The 15,217-nt window shown below is 50.8% G+C and overlaps 1 protein-coding gene across 2 annotated transcripts in view; it reads left to right on the forward strand.

The window, feature by feature from the left end:
• Positions 1–13,926, forward strand: part of SLC35F4 (solute carrier family 35 member F4) — a 29,015-nt gene extending 15,089 nt beyond the window's left edge. For both annotated transcript variants that reach the window (XM_061551370.1, XM_061551371.1), the window contains exons 2-7: positions 421–727; positions 1,723–1,942; positions 5,224–5,349; positions 5,726–5,918; positions 7,625–7,714; positions 7,910–13,926. In XM_061551370.1, coding sequence (XP_061407354.1) covers positions 421–727; positions 1,723–1,942; positions 5,224–5,349; positions 5,726–5,918; positions 7,625–7,714; positions 7,910–8,142 — 1,169 coding nt within the window. In that variant the 3' untranslated portion in view covers positions 8,143–13,926. The remainder of the gene's footprint in view (positions 1–420; positions 728–1,722; positions 1,943–5,223; positions 5,350–5,725; positions 5,919–7,624; positions 7,715–7,909) is intronic.
• Positions 13,927–15,217: the final 1,291 nt, after the last annotated feature.

A 15,217-nucleotide genomic window follows, 5' to 3' on the forward strand; every position in this document is an offset into this window, starting at 1 on the left:
ACCCTCACTGCAGGCTGACAGGATTCAGAGTACAGCAGTCAGGGTGGGCGATGATCCAGCTGCACATTCACTCCTCGCCTCCCCATCACTCTTCTATCGCTACTGCCATGGTCACCATTGCCATGTCCTTCGCTCGTTGCTCCGATTACTATTTTGGTCGTCTCTGCTCTGATGTCGTCTACTTGATGGTTTTAGCTCTGATTTCTGCACCGATGCCTATTTGCTTTAGTCTTGTCCCTTGTGCTATTGTCATGTTGGTGACCCAGGGCACTCGCTCGTGAATCCTCGCCGGGTAAATCAATGTGCATTTGAAACTTGAAAAAAAATTGTACGAAAAGAAAGTGCTTTTGTGTGCGCATCTCTGTGTATTTGTGTGTGCACGCGCGTGTGCGTGCGCGTGCGTGCGCGTGCGGCCCGCAGGTGACGAATCCCCGACCGAGGCCCGGACGGAGCCGGAGGGAGGGGAGGGCGCGGGGAGTCCGCGTTGCGACCGCTGCTGCACCCCCGAGGGCGCGCACCGCAGCGCGTGCGGCGTGGGCGCTCTGCTCGCCGTGGCCGCCTGCCTCGTCGGCGTGAGCCAACTGGCGCGCATCTCCTCGTCCCGCGTCTACGCGCCCTTCTTCCTCACCTGGTTCGCCACCGCCTGGAATGTCGCCTTCTTCCCCATCTACTACCTGGGCCACGTGGCCAGCACCAGCGAGCGCCAATCGCCGCTCAAGCTGCTACGGTGAGCGCCGCCGTCAAATTCGCCGGCACGCGGCGGCTTGCGAGATAAATCAAGAGCGACTGCATTACGAGCGTGCGTGTGCGTGTGCGCGCGCTTCTTCAAAGCGTTTCCATCGCTGGCGTCCTCATCAATGATTCATTAAACCACGGGTACTTCGACTCGCGCGCTGGTTTCCCTAAATAGCGATCTATTTCTCTGATCTAAATGCAAAGAGGAGTCGGGATTAAGAGGGACGGCGCAAGAGGGAGACGAGAGTGAACTAAGTTTTAAAAATTTGAAGCTTTCGTGACTGCAAGGATTCATATTCTTGCGTTTTTTCGGTAAAGTCATGTAGGTAAAAAATTTAAACTAAAATTAATAATAGTAAAATTAATGAAAGTAAAATAAATATCACGACGTTTCGAAGACGGAAGCTTGTGTTGCCTCCGAAACGTCGTGATTTTTATTTTACTTTCATTAATTTTAGTTTTAATGTTTTACCTACGTGACTTTACCGAAAAAACCCAATAATAGAAGTTTTAAAGCACAAAGTCGTACAGCACTCATGCCGCGACTGGATTTTAATTGCGTAGCCAATTAGATAAATAGATTGCCGAGTCCGTCCGCTAAAAAAAGAACATCACGCGAGGAACTGTTTTAAATTTGGAACAGAATGGCCTACGTGTGACAATGTCATCGCGGTGACCGATGCGGTGAGCTGGCCGGGTGACTCCGAGCACACGGAGCACCGATCCAGGGTCGCACAGATCCTGGATTTGAAATCTCGACTGCAGCCACCGTTGATGAATCCGGGTTTATCGAGCCGACGGTCCAAGCCCGGTCACCAACGAGCTCACCAGAGTGAACCCGTTGCTCTTCCTCAATCTGCAGCTCACTTCTCCTCGCTCCCGTGGCGTGCCACGGCCGAAGGGTTGTATCTGCAACGGTGCCGGTTGTTGCCGGACCGCTGGACGTTTTGAGCATTTGTGCCCGCTCCCCCCCCCTCCCCCCGGCAGGGAGTGCACGCGTCTGGTCGGCGAGGACGGCATGACGGTGCGTCTCTTCCTCAAGCGGCTGGCGCCCTTCTGCACGCTCTGGGTGCTCACGCATTACCTGTACCTGCTGGCGCTGCGCAAGCTGCCGCCGAGCGACGCGTCGGCGCTCTTCTGCTGCAACAAGGCCTTCGTGTTCCTGCTGTCGTGGATCGTGCTCAAGGACAAGTTCATGGGCGTCCGGGTGAGCGAGCCGCGCTGCCGATGCTGAAAGCGCGCGATCCGAGGCCCCCCTTCTCGCCTCCGGTGGCCGATAGCCACGGCACGAAGGCCGCGTTGGAGGGTGGCAGCGGGTGGCGAGCGGTGGGCCCGCGGGGTAGGGACGGCCAAACGTGAATGCGTCTCATCACTCCTGCCGGGCGTGAGTCGTCGTGTTAAAGAGGCGGTGATTTCTTGCAAGTGGTGGAGATTTCACATTGCTATGGCGTGGGGTGAGTCTATCCATAGGGCAGCTCATGGAGTGGTATTCGTTTTATTGACCCCAGAGGAATGATGGGCTGAGCTCAATCCCCAAGCGTGAGAGTTATAGGTTTCATTACATTTACTAAAATATATATTTTGGAAAATTACATCTGTAACTGTATTCACCAGTATACCGACGATAATCACCCGGTAATGTCTGTCCTTAACGCTCGTGACGTCACTCCACATCGACCAGCCCCCCTCATTAATAATCATGAACAGGTGACGTCCTCCAAATGGACACCCCCCGCCATTATTATTACCTACTATGATGAGCCAAGAATGTCTGTGTGCAACGCTCGTGACGTCACTCAACATCGACCAGCCCCCCTCATGAATAATCATGAGCAGGTGACGTCACTCCACATCGAACAGTCTTTCATTAATAATCATTATGAGGTGACGTCCTACAAATGGACCGCCCTCCATTCATAATAATTAGCGGCTGACGTCACTCCACATGGGGCCGAGGCGCCTCCATCCCCCTCGGCGTCAACTCACAGCCCTCACGACAAAGGCAGAACCCTCACGTCACGCGATCTCCGTAACGCTTTTGAGACATCGAAGTAAAAAGGACGTCATGATGAACAAGGGAGTATAACCTTTAAATTAAATAGGTCTGTGTCACCGCGCCCTTACGAATGGCACGCGCATTCATGCAAATAATATCACGTCGCGGTCTGCTTTTCGCTTGCAAGTTTCAGATTTACTGCAATAGACCCATCCTTGGCTAGTTTTATATATTTGATATACTCTGTATTTAAAGGAAAGCCTCGCCGAGTCTCAAGACTCGTTTTTAGGAAGGTCCTGGCAAGTTTTTGCATTCGGGTTTCACGCGGCTGCTGTGTGTAATCCCATTTGGGATGTTTGGCCAACACAAGGCACATTGCGTGTGTGCTCAGCAATGGGAGAAACCTGGAGAAGCCGAGAGGAAACCCATTGTCGGCCAGGGCGAGCACGTTACACACCGCACGCGGCAAGGCGCCGAGTCGGGAATTGAACCCCAATGACTTGTTGCCGCGAGGCACGGATGCTACAACCGTGCCACGCTGCCGCCCGTTGGCTGGGCCCCAGAACTCCACGAAAGACACGTGACCTCACGGGATAACTGCCCGCTTCCCCCCCACGCGATGTCCGACGTTTCGCTGCACGCGGCGGGACCTTCCCGCTGTAACGCCAACCTCCGGAGACGATCCCGGGTTCCCATGGAACCCGCTTGGCCCGCTCGCGATGGACGAGAGGGCGGCCACTCGGCACACGCGGTCGCCCCGACGACGCGGCTCGCTCGCTCGCCATCGGAAACATTCCGACTGTCCCCCCCCTGGACCCATTAGAACGTTTCCGCTTGGCGACAAACTCAGATGATACGGCTGCTGCTATTGCCGCAGGAGAAGAACCATTTTAACGATGGTAATTAAACCTTCAAGAGTTGCACTAATTACACGGTCATATTAGCAAATACAAGTGCAGAATAGAAAGTGTCTCCACGCTGAAGTGAGCTCGGAGCGTTGTGTAGCCCTAATTGGCGGCCCTGAGCCAACGGCAGAAATTCCATGTTCCTATGGTGGGGGACAGTACATCCCGAGAGAAACTACTGGTACTGTATGTTAATCTTCACCATCAGCAGCCAGGATCAATCCACTCCTAGATGAAGTAATTCCTTAGCGGCCGTCTGGAGAGCTCTTCCCCTCCGATATTAGGAAGCCACTGGAGCTATGCACTTTTAAATGTAGATTGGAAACGAATTTCTTTAGAACAGTTTTTTGAGTGCTTAGTTTGTTGTCTTAGTTTTGAATGGTGTGTTCGTTCGTACGAACTGCATCGCACAATTGCCAAGGAGCAGCAGACGAGCTGGAAAGCAGCAGCCAGGAGGCGAGCCGGTGCCCATAATTGCCGAAGCTCTGCTGTCCTCTACATGTTAAGATGTTTTCAACAAATTAATTCATGAGCGTCTACTCCACGTGTGGGAGGAAAGCGGCAAAGATGATATTAGTCCGCGCTTTGCCGTGCCGCGTTCTCCTGGCGAGCCATGCTACGGCATCTCGTCGAAGCACGTGATGGGAGTTTCACAGCGTTGTGCGTTAGGAGGGGGCCGAGTCGTGATTAGCAACTCCTGGGTACACTAACATTACGCGAGAAAATTTCGATTTAAAGCTTTCGTGACTGCAGGGATTCATATTCTTGGTTCTTTCGGTAAAGTCACGTAGAAGGGAAATAATAAAATAATAATAATAAAAAAATTCTCACGACGTTTCGATTGCAACACAAGCAATCATCATCCGGTGTGAAAACCACAGATTGCTTGTGTTGCAATCGAAACGTCGTGAGAATTTTATTATTTCCCTTCTAATTGACTTTACCGAAAGAACCAAGAATATGAATATTATGCAAGCAGTTGTCTCCGCGTTAGGAAGCGCTGGGCATAATCGGGGCCCTGGGGTAAGAGATCGGCGAAGGCAAATGTGCTCACTCGAGTAATTGCAACAAATAAATCAATAATGCACGTGTAAAAAATGCATCACTTTTCAATCAGGGCTATCTATATCTGGCGGGACGATGCTGTGGTTTAATCGCTACACTCAGAGGTTCCAAACAACACAGCCACGTGTAAAGAGCACGCGGCCTTTGTGCATTATGCGAAAAAAACATCGGCAGCTCCTGAAGGAGTGCATCGTGGTCCCATTGTGACAGCAACGGATTCAACCACGGATTCAACAATCACTTGCTGTATTGCATCTCCCAGCCTGCATGACAGCCTAGCCTTAGGACATCCGGTAATCCCAGGAAATTTACAATGCCAATGCAAACCAGGCTCAAAACCCGCTTGAGTGTCCTGAGATCTGGTGCATTCGGCAAAAAAAAGAAACATTCAATATGCACACACATGCACGGAATCGCGTCCAAGCCTGCCTGTGCTTCTGCCTGTCTGCGTGTCTGTGTGTCTGTGTGTCTGCGTGTCTGTGTGTCTGTGTGCCTGTGTGTCTGCACGTCTGTGTGGAGCAGATAGTGGCAGCCATCCTGGCCATAGCCGGCATCGTGATGATGGTCTACGTGGACGGCTTCCACCACGACTCCATCGTGGGGGTGGCTCTCGCTGTGGGCTCTGCCTCCACCTCTGCGCTCTACCAGGTGCCACGGGTTTCACCCGAAGCTTTCGTTCGGCTCTCCGACGCGTTTTCGGGTCGTGCCGCTGTGGCTGTTGTTCGCCACGATGTCCGACGTTTCGCTCCACGCGCCCGGGAGCTTCTAGTCGAACGACGCGCGGCGCGACCCGAAAGCACGTCTCGGAGTTTCAGAGTGCGACCTCCAGAAGCCGCGCAAGCAGCGGTTGCTTTCATTTTGTTCTCATAGCTTCCCACAAACCTCGCCAAATCTCACGTCGTCTACGCGGGCAGAACCGGGCCGAGAGCTCGCGTGCATCCGAAACCTTCCCTCGGCAGCATCCCCTTCCGTCTCGCTCACGGCTCACCCCGTGACCCCGTGACTTCCCCACCGGCCCCCGCAGGTCTTGTTCAAGATGCTTCTGGGAAGCGCAAACTTCGGCGAGACGGCGCATTTCCTCTCGTCGCTCGGCCTCTTCAACATCCTCTTCGTGTCGGCCGTGCCGGTGGTGCTGTACTTCACGCGTGTCGAGTACTGGCCCTCCGCCTCCACGCTGCCCTGGGGCTGCATCTGCGGCATCGCGTGCCTCCTGCTCGGTGCGTTCGCTGCTGCACGTGACGATCCTAGTAAGGGGTGGCCCCGGGGGGCTTTGGGGCCGTCCATAAATGATATCACGCGATTTTGGATGATTTTTGACCGCTCCTCCTCCTTGTCACACGACGTCACAAAAAGTCAGACCCCCCCCCCCGCCTCAAATTACGTCACAAAGCTCTGCCCCCCCCCCTCACAAAACTATATTTCCATTTTGAAAATGAAATATGCTTCTACTCGCTTTAAACTATTGTCATTGTAGCGCGTATTTAATGTGGCGCTGCACGCTGATGTTGTAGGAGTGTTGTTATAACAATTAGTGTTGTTATAACAATTAGTGTTGTTATAACAATTCTATATTTATTTAAAATTGCGCATTTTGATGCGACGTCACATTTCTCAAACCCCCACCCCTCCCTCGTCACACATCGTCACAAATGTCTGACCCCCCCCTCCTCCTAGGTGCGTGACGTCATTTATGGACGTTCTCCTTAGGGGGCCGAAACCCAAGAGCCTGGGTTTGAATCCGGGTTTGAGTCACGGGTGTTTGAACAGAGTTCTCGAGTCGAGTTCGTCGACGGACTCCGACTGCATCGATTTGCAGTCGCGTCAAAAATCTGGTCCAAGTCGCTTAAATTCCGACTGTGCTCGAATGCGCGTGGGAGAGGCCGAGTGCCTGGAGTGTGGACAAGAGGCTATGATGTCACTTGAAGAGCTGCTCTCAGCCCTGTCAACGATGAAGGTTTCTGAAATCGGAAACCGAACCCATTCTCTCTGGTTCTTTCGGTAAAGTCACGTAGATAGAAAAAAATATAATAAAAGAACACGACGTTTCGGCCGCAACACAAGCAAGTGTCCGTCATCAGGTTTTGGTTTAACTGAAACTGCACCCAGAAATCTGTCATCAGGTGACGAACGCTTGTGTTGCGACCGAAACGTCGTGTACTTTTCTTATTTTTTCTACCCACGTGACTTTACCGAAAGAAACAGAGAGTATGGATTCCTGCAGTCACGAAAGCTTCAAATCAAGATCGAAGCCATATTCAATTTGCTGCTCCAGAACGGGAGAGGTGGGGTGCGTGTTCGATTACCGGTTCTAACCGGTTCGACACTTTGTCGCTGGCCTCTTCAAGTGAAATTAGCGGTCATCCCTCGGTCATCTTCACCGTCACTCCGCTCGAGGGCACATTGAACGTGGTCGTCAGGTGGCTCGGTGTGGGAGCGAGCCGCTAGCGATCGGAAAGTTTAGAGTCCTCATCCCGGTCACCCGGATGAGCCTCGCTGAGTCTTCAAGGCTCTTTTTCAGAATGGGGAGGTTTGGCCAAGGCCAGTGAGATTTGCGTGTTTTTTTTAGCTGTTTGATTATCCCTTCAGGGCGGGTAAAACGAGCACCGCTTTGTGGATAAGTCAACATTGAACTCGTTTGATGATTCTCCCCACCCCCCACTCCCCCACAAAATAAATTTATCAGAGCTGTAAACAGATGATCACCGCTTAAAAAGAAAAACTACCGTGTGTTTTGTTTTGTTGTGCGAATCTAAAAAGTCTAACTGGTTTAAGCGCTGGTTTTTAGCAAATGGTTAAGCGGAACTCATCCTTCCGAGACCCTTGTGGACTGGCTCAATTGGTTTTGGGTTAACTGAGACTGCACCCAAAAATCTGTTGGTGCGATTTACCAAATCATAACCACGAACGTGCGATATTCTTTCAGCCTTCAACATCCTGGTGAACTTTGGGGTGGCGGTCACCTACCCAACGTTCATTTCCTTTGGGATTCTGCTCAGCGTCCCGGGCAATGCAGGTAATGCCGCTCGGCGCATGGTCATACCGCAGTCCGCACCTCCCATTACGACGGTCGGCTACGTGGCCTGCGAAAGAAGTTCCAACCTACGAACGAAGGGTGCCGCCCACACGACGAACCCCGGCGCATTCGCTTAGCGCCTGACGCCATCCTCACTAACCGCTCGCCCTTCTCTTGGGTTGGGGGCGCCCGCAGTGACGGACGCGCTTTGCACGGACGTGGACTTCGGCTCGCTGCGCCTCCCCGCGCTGCTGGTGATCTGCGTCGCCTTCCTCCTGCTGCACCTGCCCGAGGACTGGGACGAGGTGGCGCTGCGGCTGCTGCAGCGCCTGCGCGAGAAGAAACGCGAGGAAGGCGGCGCGGGGGACGAGCACCCCGAGCTGGGCATGCTGTCGCGCGGAAAGAGCCGGGCCATCGCCGCCTGCTGAATGCACGCGGCGCTGTCGGCGGTGGCGGAGCCCGCAAACGCCCCGCTCCCTCCGACGTCTCAGCTCTCTCCCGCGCGCGCCGTAGCTCGGCTATGCCGCCGTTGCCGCTGCCGCTGCCTGGGGGGCGTCGTAACGATAAGCGGAGGTGTCGAGTCTCGTAGACGCACGCTGCGCGGCAGCGCCCTAGCGCGGTTGGCACCGGATCCTGACGCAAGAATGGATGGGAACCCCCCCCCCCCCCACTACTCACCTCCCTTTTCGTAGCCCGGCACCTGGGTCCCTTGCGTCTGTTGTGTAGGGCCTGGCGTGCAACGCCCACACATTTGAAAGCTGCGCCACCGTAATGTGCGTTAGTCAGCAGGTGGTGAAGCAAGGTTCGCCGGGACGCACGGCTCAGCAGCGACGCTTTGTCGCGATGCCGTCGCTTAACATCGCAACGGGACGAACTCCGTGCGATACGGATGAGCTGGCTAAGTGGCAATGGGGAATGTATCTCAGTGGGACAGCAGCACGGCACTGGGTCGGTGGTTTCACCGAAGCACAACTTCCTCCGCGTGCCACCTTTGTTTTCGCGTTTGCATCTCCGTCCGTAAATCACGGGGTCTTCATCACTGACAACCGATAAGCAATACGCGCAGAGGTGAGGCTGGGTAAATACGTCATGATACAATAATGACTTACTTACCCAGCAAAGCCACGTCGAGTCTGAAGACATAGCAGGGTCCTGCATTGTTTGGTCTACACCAGTGACGCATGTTTTTAGCTTTGGAAGGGACCCGGGGGACCCTGAAGAAACCCATTCAGAGCAGGGGGAGAACATACAACCTCCACACAGAGAACGCACTTGGCAAGCGTTCCATTGAGCAGCCCATCTCTTGAACCCCAAAGCTTTGCCACCGAGGGAGAGAATTCACGCTCTTTGGCTTTCACCGTTTGGTTCCTCAGAGCCGACTGCGATCGAATCGAGCGCGGACGTAGGGCCACCCAGAGCGAAGGGCAAAAGGGGGTGAGACTTGCCCTGGGCTTCACGCAAACAGAGGGCCCCACAATCGCGTGTGTGGTTGATGGAAAAAGAGAGGTCCGCGTGGCATTCTGCCCGGGGTTTCCAGGAGCCTCTGGGAGGTCCTGCGCGGTAGGCTCATCCACTGCTGGCTGAGTGGAGATGATCAGAAACGTCGACCGTAACCCATCAACCCATCAACCCCGCCACCGGCAGAGAGAAGTTCTGGCGTTTTGAAGTTTGTCTTTAGAATGTCTGAGCAGGGCACCCCTCATCGAGAGGCTGCAAAGAGAGAATTTAGTTCACGATTCGTTTCCGAGGCCACCGATTGATCCGTGGGTATCCGCATTTCAAAAGTGTACAGTGTTCAACGCAGTCGTTACGCAGCAGTGCAGTCTGTATGCGACGCATGATTACAGGCACCTAACAGCTGCTCAATGTGTGTGTGTTTTTTTACGAGAAGCGTACCAGGTTTTATTTTGACAGATGCAGAGGGGGGGCGATGTCGGGAAAGCACATTTGTGAGATGATATTGTTTTGCCTCCTGCAGAAGAAAGAGAGAGCGTTATTTCCTGAGCCCAGTTCGATTTTGTTTTGTACATGACAACAGTTCTCTAACACAGCAGCAACATAATACTTCTCTTATCGAGGACACGAACCGAATTTGTATAAAACTGTATTTAAATAAATAATGGTGAGAAAACCCGTAACTGTATTGCATTAATGCAAGATATATTGGGGAGGGGCTATTTTAATTACCTGGGCAATGTATGAGATTACAGTTGAATTCTCATCTCGGTTTTGATCTGCAGGGATAAGCAATACATATGTATACACACACACACCGTGTAAAATACGCAACACAGCACTTTATAAATTATATATATCACTGATTTTAGGGCTAAGATGAAAACAGATTTGAAAGCGATGCTTCATGAGCCACACGATCAATATATATTTATTGCACGGGCATCACGAGCATGGGCCATTTCCCGTGGCTGGGTGGGTCTTGTGGCAGATGAAAAATCCCCTGGTTAGCGCCATCTCGAAGCCAGTGTCGTGCCCAGCCTCTCCAGACCTTTGACCTCCGTGGTGACCGTTTTGCCACCCAGCGGACAAACTACGTTCACAGTGTAGTGATGTACATGTAATTTTTTTTCGCCAATATTTTTATCTCAATTGTGCTGTCATTTTCATACCATGAGACAAAGTGTCCATTCGGAGCTCTCACTGAGCAGAATATCTCCCCCCACACCACATATTGGAAAACGGCCCACAGAAGTGGATATCACAGAACTCCAGTACTTTCGAGTTCCCTTCAAGTGGCATATTTTGAATACTACGGGCACTGCTTTTTGATGCGCCATTCGATATACGATAGGCAATGCGGACGTTTTATGGTTTTTACAGATGAGATTTTGACACATGAAGAGAAGAACCACATTTAATACGATGGGTGTCTGTGCAGTCATTAGCAAGACCATCAAAGTGCTATAGAGAAACGAGTTTAGTCACAGGCGGCTGAATCCCACACTCAAGCCCAGGAAATCAGTGTTGCTGGCTCAGTGATCTAAACCCAGAGCCACCCAGCCACCTCTTGTATTGATGTTTTTAGAGTTTATTTGCCAACCCTGGTCTGATGAATGCAGGCCATGTGACACTCCAGTAGATTTGTGCACAAAAGTGACCGAAGGTGGAGTTTTTTAAAAAAATTCCACATTCTGAGAGCTGTCGATAGAGCCTGAAAATACTTTACACTGAAACCACAGTGTCACCGCCACGCTACGGCACACGAAGCACGCAGAAATGTTTTACAACCCTCTAACGGATCGCGCTGTGATGCTGTCGTGGTGTAATAGTCGGCACACTGCACTTGCAATCCAGAGGGCGCCGGTTCGAACTCTGGATTGCAAGTCAATTCCCCGCCGTGGTAGTTCACACAATGGGCAAGTTTCTAGAATCCACCCACCTCTGGCCATCCAGCAGTATGAATCAGTACACGGCAGGTAGAGCCCGACGGAAATTCGGTTTCGGTCTCGGCGCCGAAAGTTGGCAAATTGCCTCTTTCGGCATACTTTCGGTTTAGGCCGAAAGTCAATTTTTAACTTTCGGCTTTGGCCGAAAGTAAATTTTTAACTTTCGGTTTACTTTCGGTTTCGGCCGAAAGTCAATTTTTTACTTTCGGTGTGGTTTCGGTTTCGGCCGAAACTGATATTGACTTTCGGTCGTCATTCGTCAACCGCATCTCTATTTTTAGAATATAACGCTAGTGCTACGTCTATCACTCTGCCTATCGACCGGTCAGTCGGCGCTAGGCAATCCTATGCGATAGGCTTCGGCCGAAAGTAATTTTTGTACTTTTTTTACTTAATTTTTGTAACTTAATTTTTTACTTTAAAGTATTTTTTTTACTTTCGGTCTGGTTTCGTTTTCGGCTGAAACCAGAAATTCAGTTTAGGTCGGCCTCTAACGAGAGGTGATCAACAGGTCGCGCGTGTGGTGGGATAAAGTGTGGGTACGCCCACCTCTTCCAAGACATTCAATCAGCGTGGAAGAGCAGGCCAAATACCCTCGAGCGGGGATCTCTGAGCGCCCCCCCCCCCCCCCTCCAACGAAGGTCGATCCACCTGCGTTGGCATAAGGCAGAAATTGCAGGGTTGCACCTTTACTGTAGTCGACTTTGCGGACTCATCCGCAAAGTACCGTGCCAGCGTAAGTGGCGTGGGGAAATCTCGCTGTGCCGCACTGGTGCAGAGCCAGCCGTTAATCGTCGTGGCTCTAGATTGGATTTTAAAGATTTAGAATCCTCCATCGGGAAAACCGCTGACCACAAACAAATGCAGCAAAACGAGGGTAAAAGCCCCACGCGTTTTTAACCAAAAACAACGCTTAAAGATTAAAGTGCATTTTTATACGTAATATTGATTAATTTAAGTATGTTACTTTTTAACTCCGTATAACTCCAGGAGTCTGCATATGAGTTCACAATTCGCAGGCATGTGTTCCTAGAGAGCGTGATTTATATGCAGGATTTAGAGTTCAATCAATAGACTCTCACAGTGTTCCTGGAAAGCCTGGTGCCAAGTCCTGCACAAGTAATTGTAGTTTCCTCTACCCTCATCTTCGGAAAGCAGACAATGCAACACAGTTACCTTGATATGTGCGTATACGTGCGCGTGTGTGTGCCTTTGTACAAATACACACACACACAGTCGGGTGATTGTAATGTATTGTCGCAATGGAAGTGTAAACGGATGTGATGGAGGGGTCCGGACATCATGAAAGAGAAAATCCCCCGCAACTTTAAGGCAGGGGTTCAAAGAGTTCCGGGACTTTAACTCCGAATATAACACAAGACACAGCAAGCCCGTGCACGTAAAGCAATGCCACACCGAGGTGGCAGACGGACTGACATACCCAGAACAGACACTCACACGGAGAGTAATAATTTAGAACATTTGGTATTAGCACCAGTCTGAAAACGCAAGGCTTTACGAAGGCGCTGTATCACAGTCTGCAGTCGGTTCGGAGTAGGGGGCGATGTCGCTAACGTGTACGGTTACAAGTACATTCTCTAATTTGGACCATAACACCTGCACATTGGCCTACTTTTCTCAAATCACGCCATGGGATCTTAAACACGCGCTGTGCAGCAGACGGCGTGTGTTTTACACGCAATATGCCCGTAGTCATAACCTGGGCACTCCGTCGGATATGAACCTTGAATCTCGAGAACAAGCGGCGAATGCGCTCCCGCTGAGACACGTGACTGCCGCTGAACCCTCGCCCAAGACCACGAGCTGGTCAGGTCTTTGTTTGACGTGTGTGTGTGTGCGTAGGCCTCGGCAAGGTAAGGTAATTGTACCATTTTACCGGGTAAAAGGGTAAGGGTAAAGGTGTCGACATGCCAAGGGGTAAGGGTAAAGGGTAGGGTAAAAGGTAGGCTCGTTGTTTTTACACTGTTACCTTACCTTGCCGAGGCCTATGTGTGCGCATTACCAGGTGGTGACACATTCCACTGACTGCTCGAGAAAAAAAAAGACCACGATGTGTCTAAGTTGCCGATTGGGCAACACCAACAATGACAGCGTGCGTGACAAACACGGTGCACACCAACTGGGGAGAGGGGCTTTCTTGCTTTGATGTGTTGTGGTCAACGGGTGTTCACGAAAACCTGCCGAGAAAAGCACTGTGTATTTGTGGCCGTGCGTGTGTGTGTGTGTTCAAGTATGAAAACATTGTTTTAACAGGGTAGTGCAAATTTGTCAATGTGTACGTGTGCAAGATGTTGTCAAGCTGTGATAATTGTGTTAAATGTTGCGAAATGATTGTAATAATGACCGTGTGTTTTTTTTTGTATATTTGTGCGAGATAAATTGTGGCCCTCGGTGGCTACTGACTGATGACTGGCCAAAGCAAACCCTTCATTCTTGATTTGACGCTTTCGTGACTGCAGGAATCCATACTCTTTGGTTCTTTCGGTCAAGTCACGTGGGTAGAAAAATAATCATAATAATAGATCAATACGTTTCGATCGCCACATAAGCGATCGTCCTCGGGTGGGATATCCGAAAGAACCAAAGACTACAAACCCTTCATGTCACGACACCCACGTTTCACCACAGGGCATAGCAACACTGAAATGCACGTTCCAGTCTGCTGAACGTTAACGTGTGCTCATACAATGTTAGATGTCAAATTAAGTGTTTTCAAGTTAATTTATTATTATTAAAGAATGTGTATATAATATTAAGTGTGTACATTTCTTAAATTATAATTTATTAATAAAGACTATACCACAGTGACTTCTCGTGGGTTGACCGAGTATGTAACAACAATCACACATCATCTTGGTTCTTTCGGTAAAGTCACGTAGAAGGGAAGTAATAAAATAATAAAAATAAAACATAATAAAATAAAACAATTCTCACGACGTTTCGGCTACAACACAAGGCTACTTGCGTTGTAGCCGAAACGTCAAGCAGCCTTGCGTTGTAGCCGAAACGTCGTGAGACTTGTTTTATTTTATTATGTTTTATTTTTTATTATTTTATTACTTCCCTTCTACGTGACTTTACCGAAAGAACCAAGATGATGAATCCCTGCAGTCACGAAAGCTTTAAATGGAAAAATCACACAACGTGTGAGCGGAAGCGAGTGTGAGTGTGTGTGTGAGTGTGTGTGTGAGTGTGTGTGAGTGTGTGTGTGAGTGAGTGTGTGAGTGTGTGTGAGTGAGTGTGTGTGAGTGTGTGTGAGTGTGTGAGTGTGTGTGTGAGTGTGTGTGTGAGTGTGTGTGTGAGTGTGTGTGTGAGTGTGTGTGAGTGTGTGAGTGTGTGTGTGAGTGTGTGAGTGTGTGTGTGAGTGTGTGTGTGAGTGTGTGTGTGAGTGTGTGTGAGTGTGTGAGTGTGGGGAGCGGTAGTGTAGCGGTTAGCGCGCTGCGCTATGAACCTGGCGACCCGGGTTCGATTCCCGCTCACGGCTAACACCAGTGACGATTATCTGAACCGGTCCTGGGCCTCCCCTAGGTCGACTCAGCCTTAAATGAGTACCTGGTGCGGTGTGTAAACATCGCCACTAGGGAGACAAAGGCGGTCGGGCGTGGTGCTGGCCACCCACCCCCTCGTGTACCGTTCCGGCCTTCATAGGTGCTCGCTAACAGCACTTGCCCCTACAGTCTGTTCAGGCTATACGGGGGATCTTTGTCTTTGAGTGTGTGTGAGTGAGTGAGTGTGTGTGAGTGTGTGTGAGTGTGTGTGAGTGTGTGTGAGTGTGTGTGAGTGTGTGTGAGTGTGTGTGTGCCGCTGGCAGGCGGTGGAGGTGGCAGCAGTACTGGAGAAGGCATTGGTTTAGACTGCTCCATAAACCGCTATTTTATACGAGGGAGGATCCAAATTCTGGCAACTGAATCATCCGCTTCCAAAATGCAATCTCTAAATGCGCTCTCGGTGACAAGGAGGTTAAAATTAAATGGCATAACTCATTCAGGCACGATACCTTGCACAATGTAATCAGTGTACGAGCAGCCTACGATAGTAACGGTGCGTAAGGATTTTTCGATTTAAAGCTTTCGTGACT

The sequence above is a fragment of the Lethenteron reissneri genome, chromosome 14 (genome assembly GCF_015708825.2).
Source record: "Lethenteron reissneri isolate LAM-NWPU_2019-01 chromosome 14, ASM1570882v1, whole genome shotgun sequence".
Taxonomy (NCBI): domain Eukaryota; kingdom Metazoa; phylum Chordata; class Hyperoartia; order Petromyzontiformes; family Petromyzontidae; genus Lethenteron; species Lethenteron reissneri.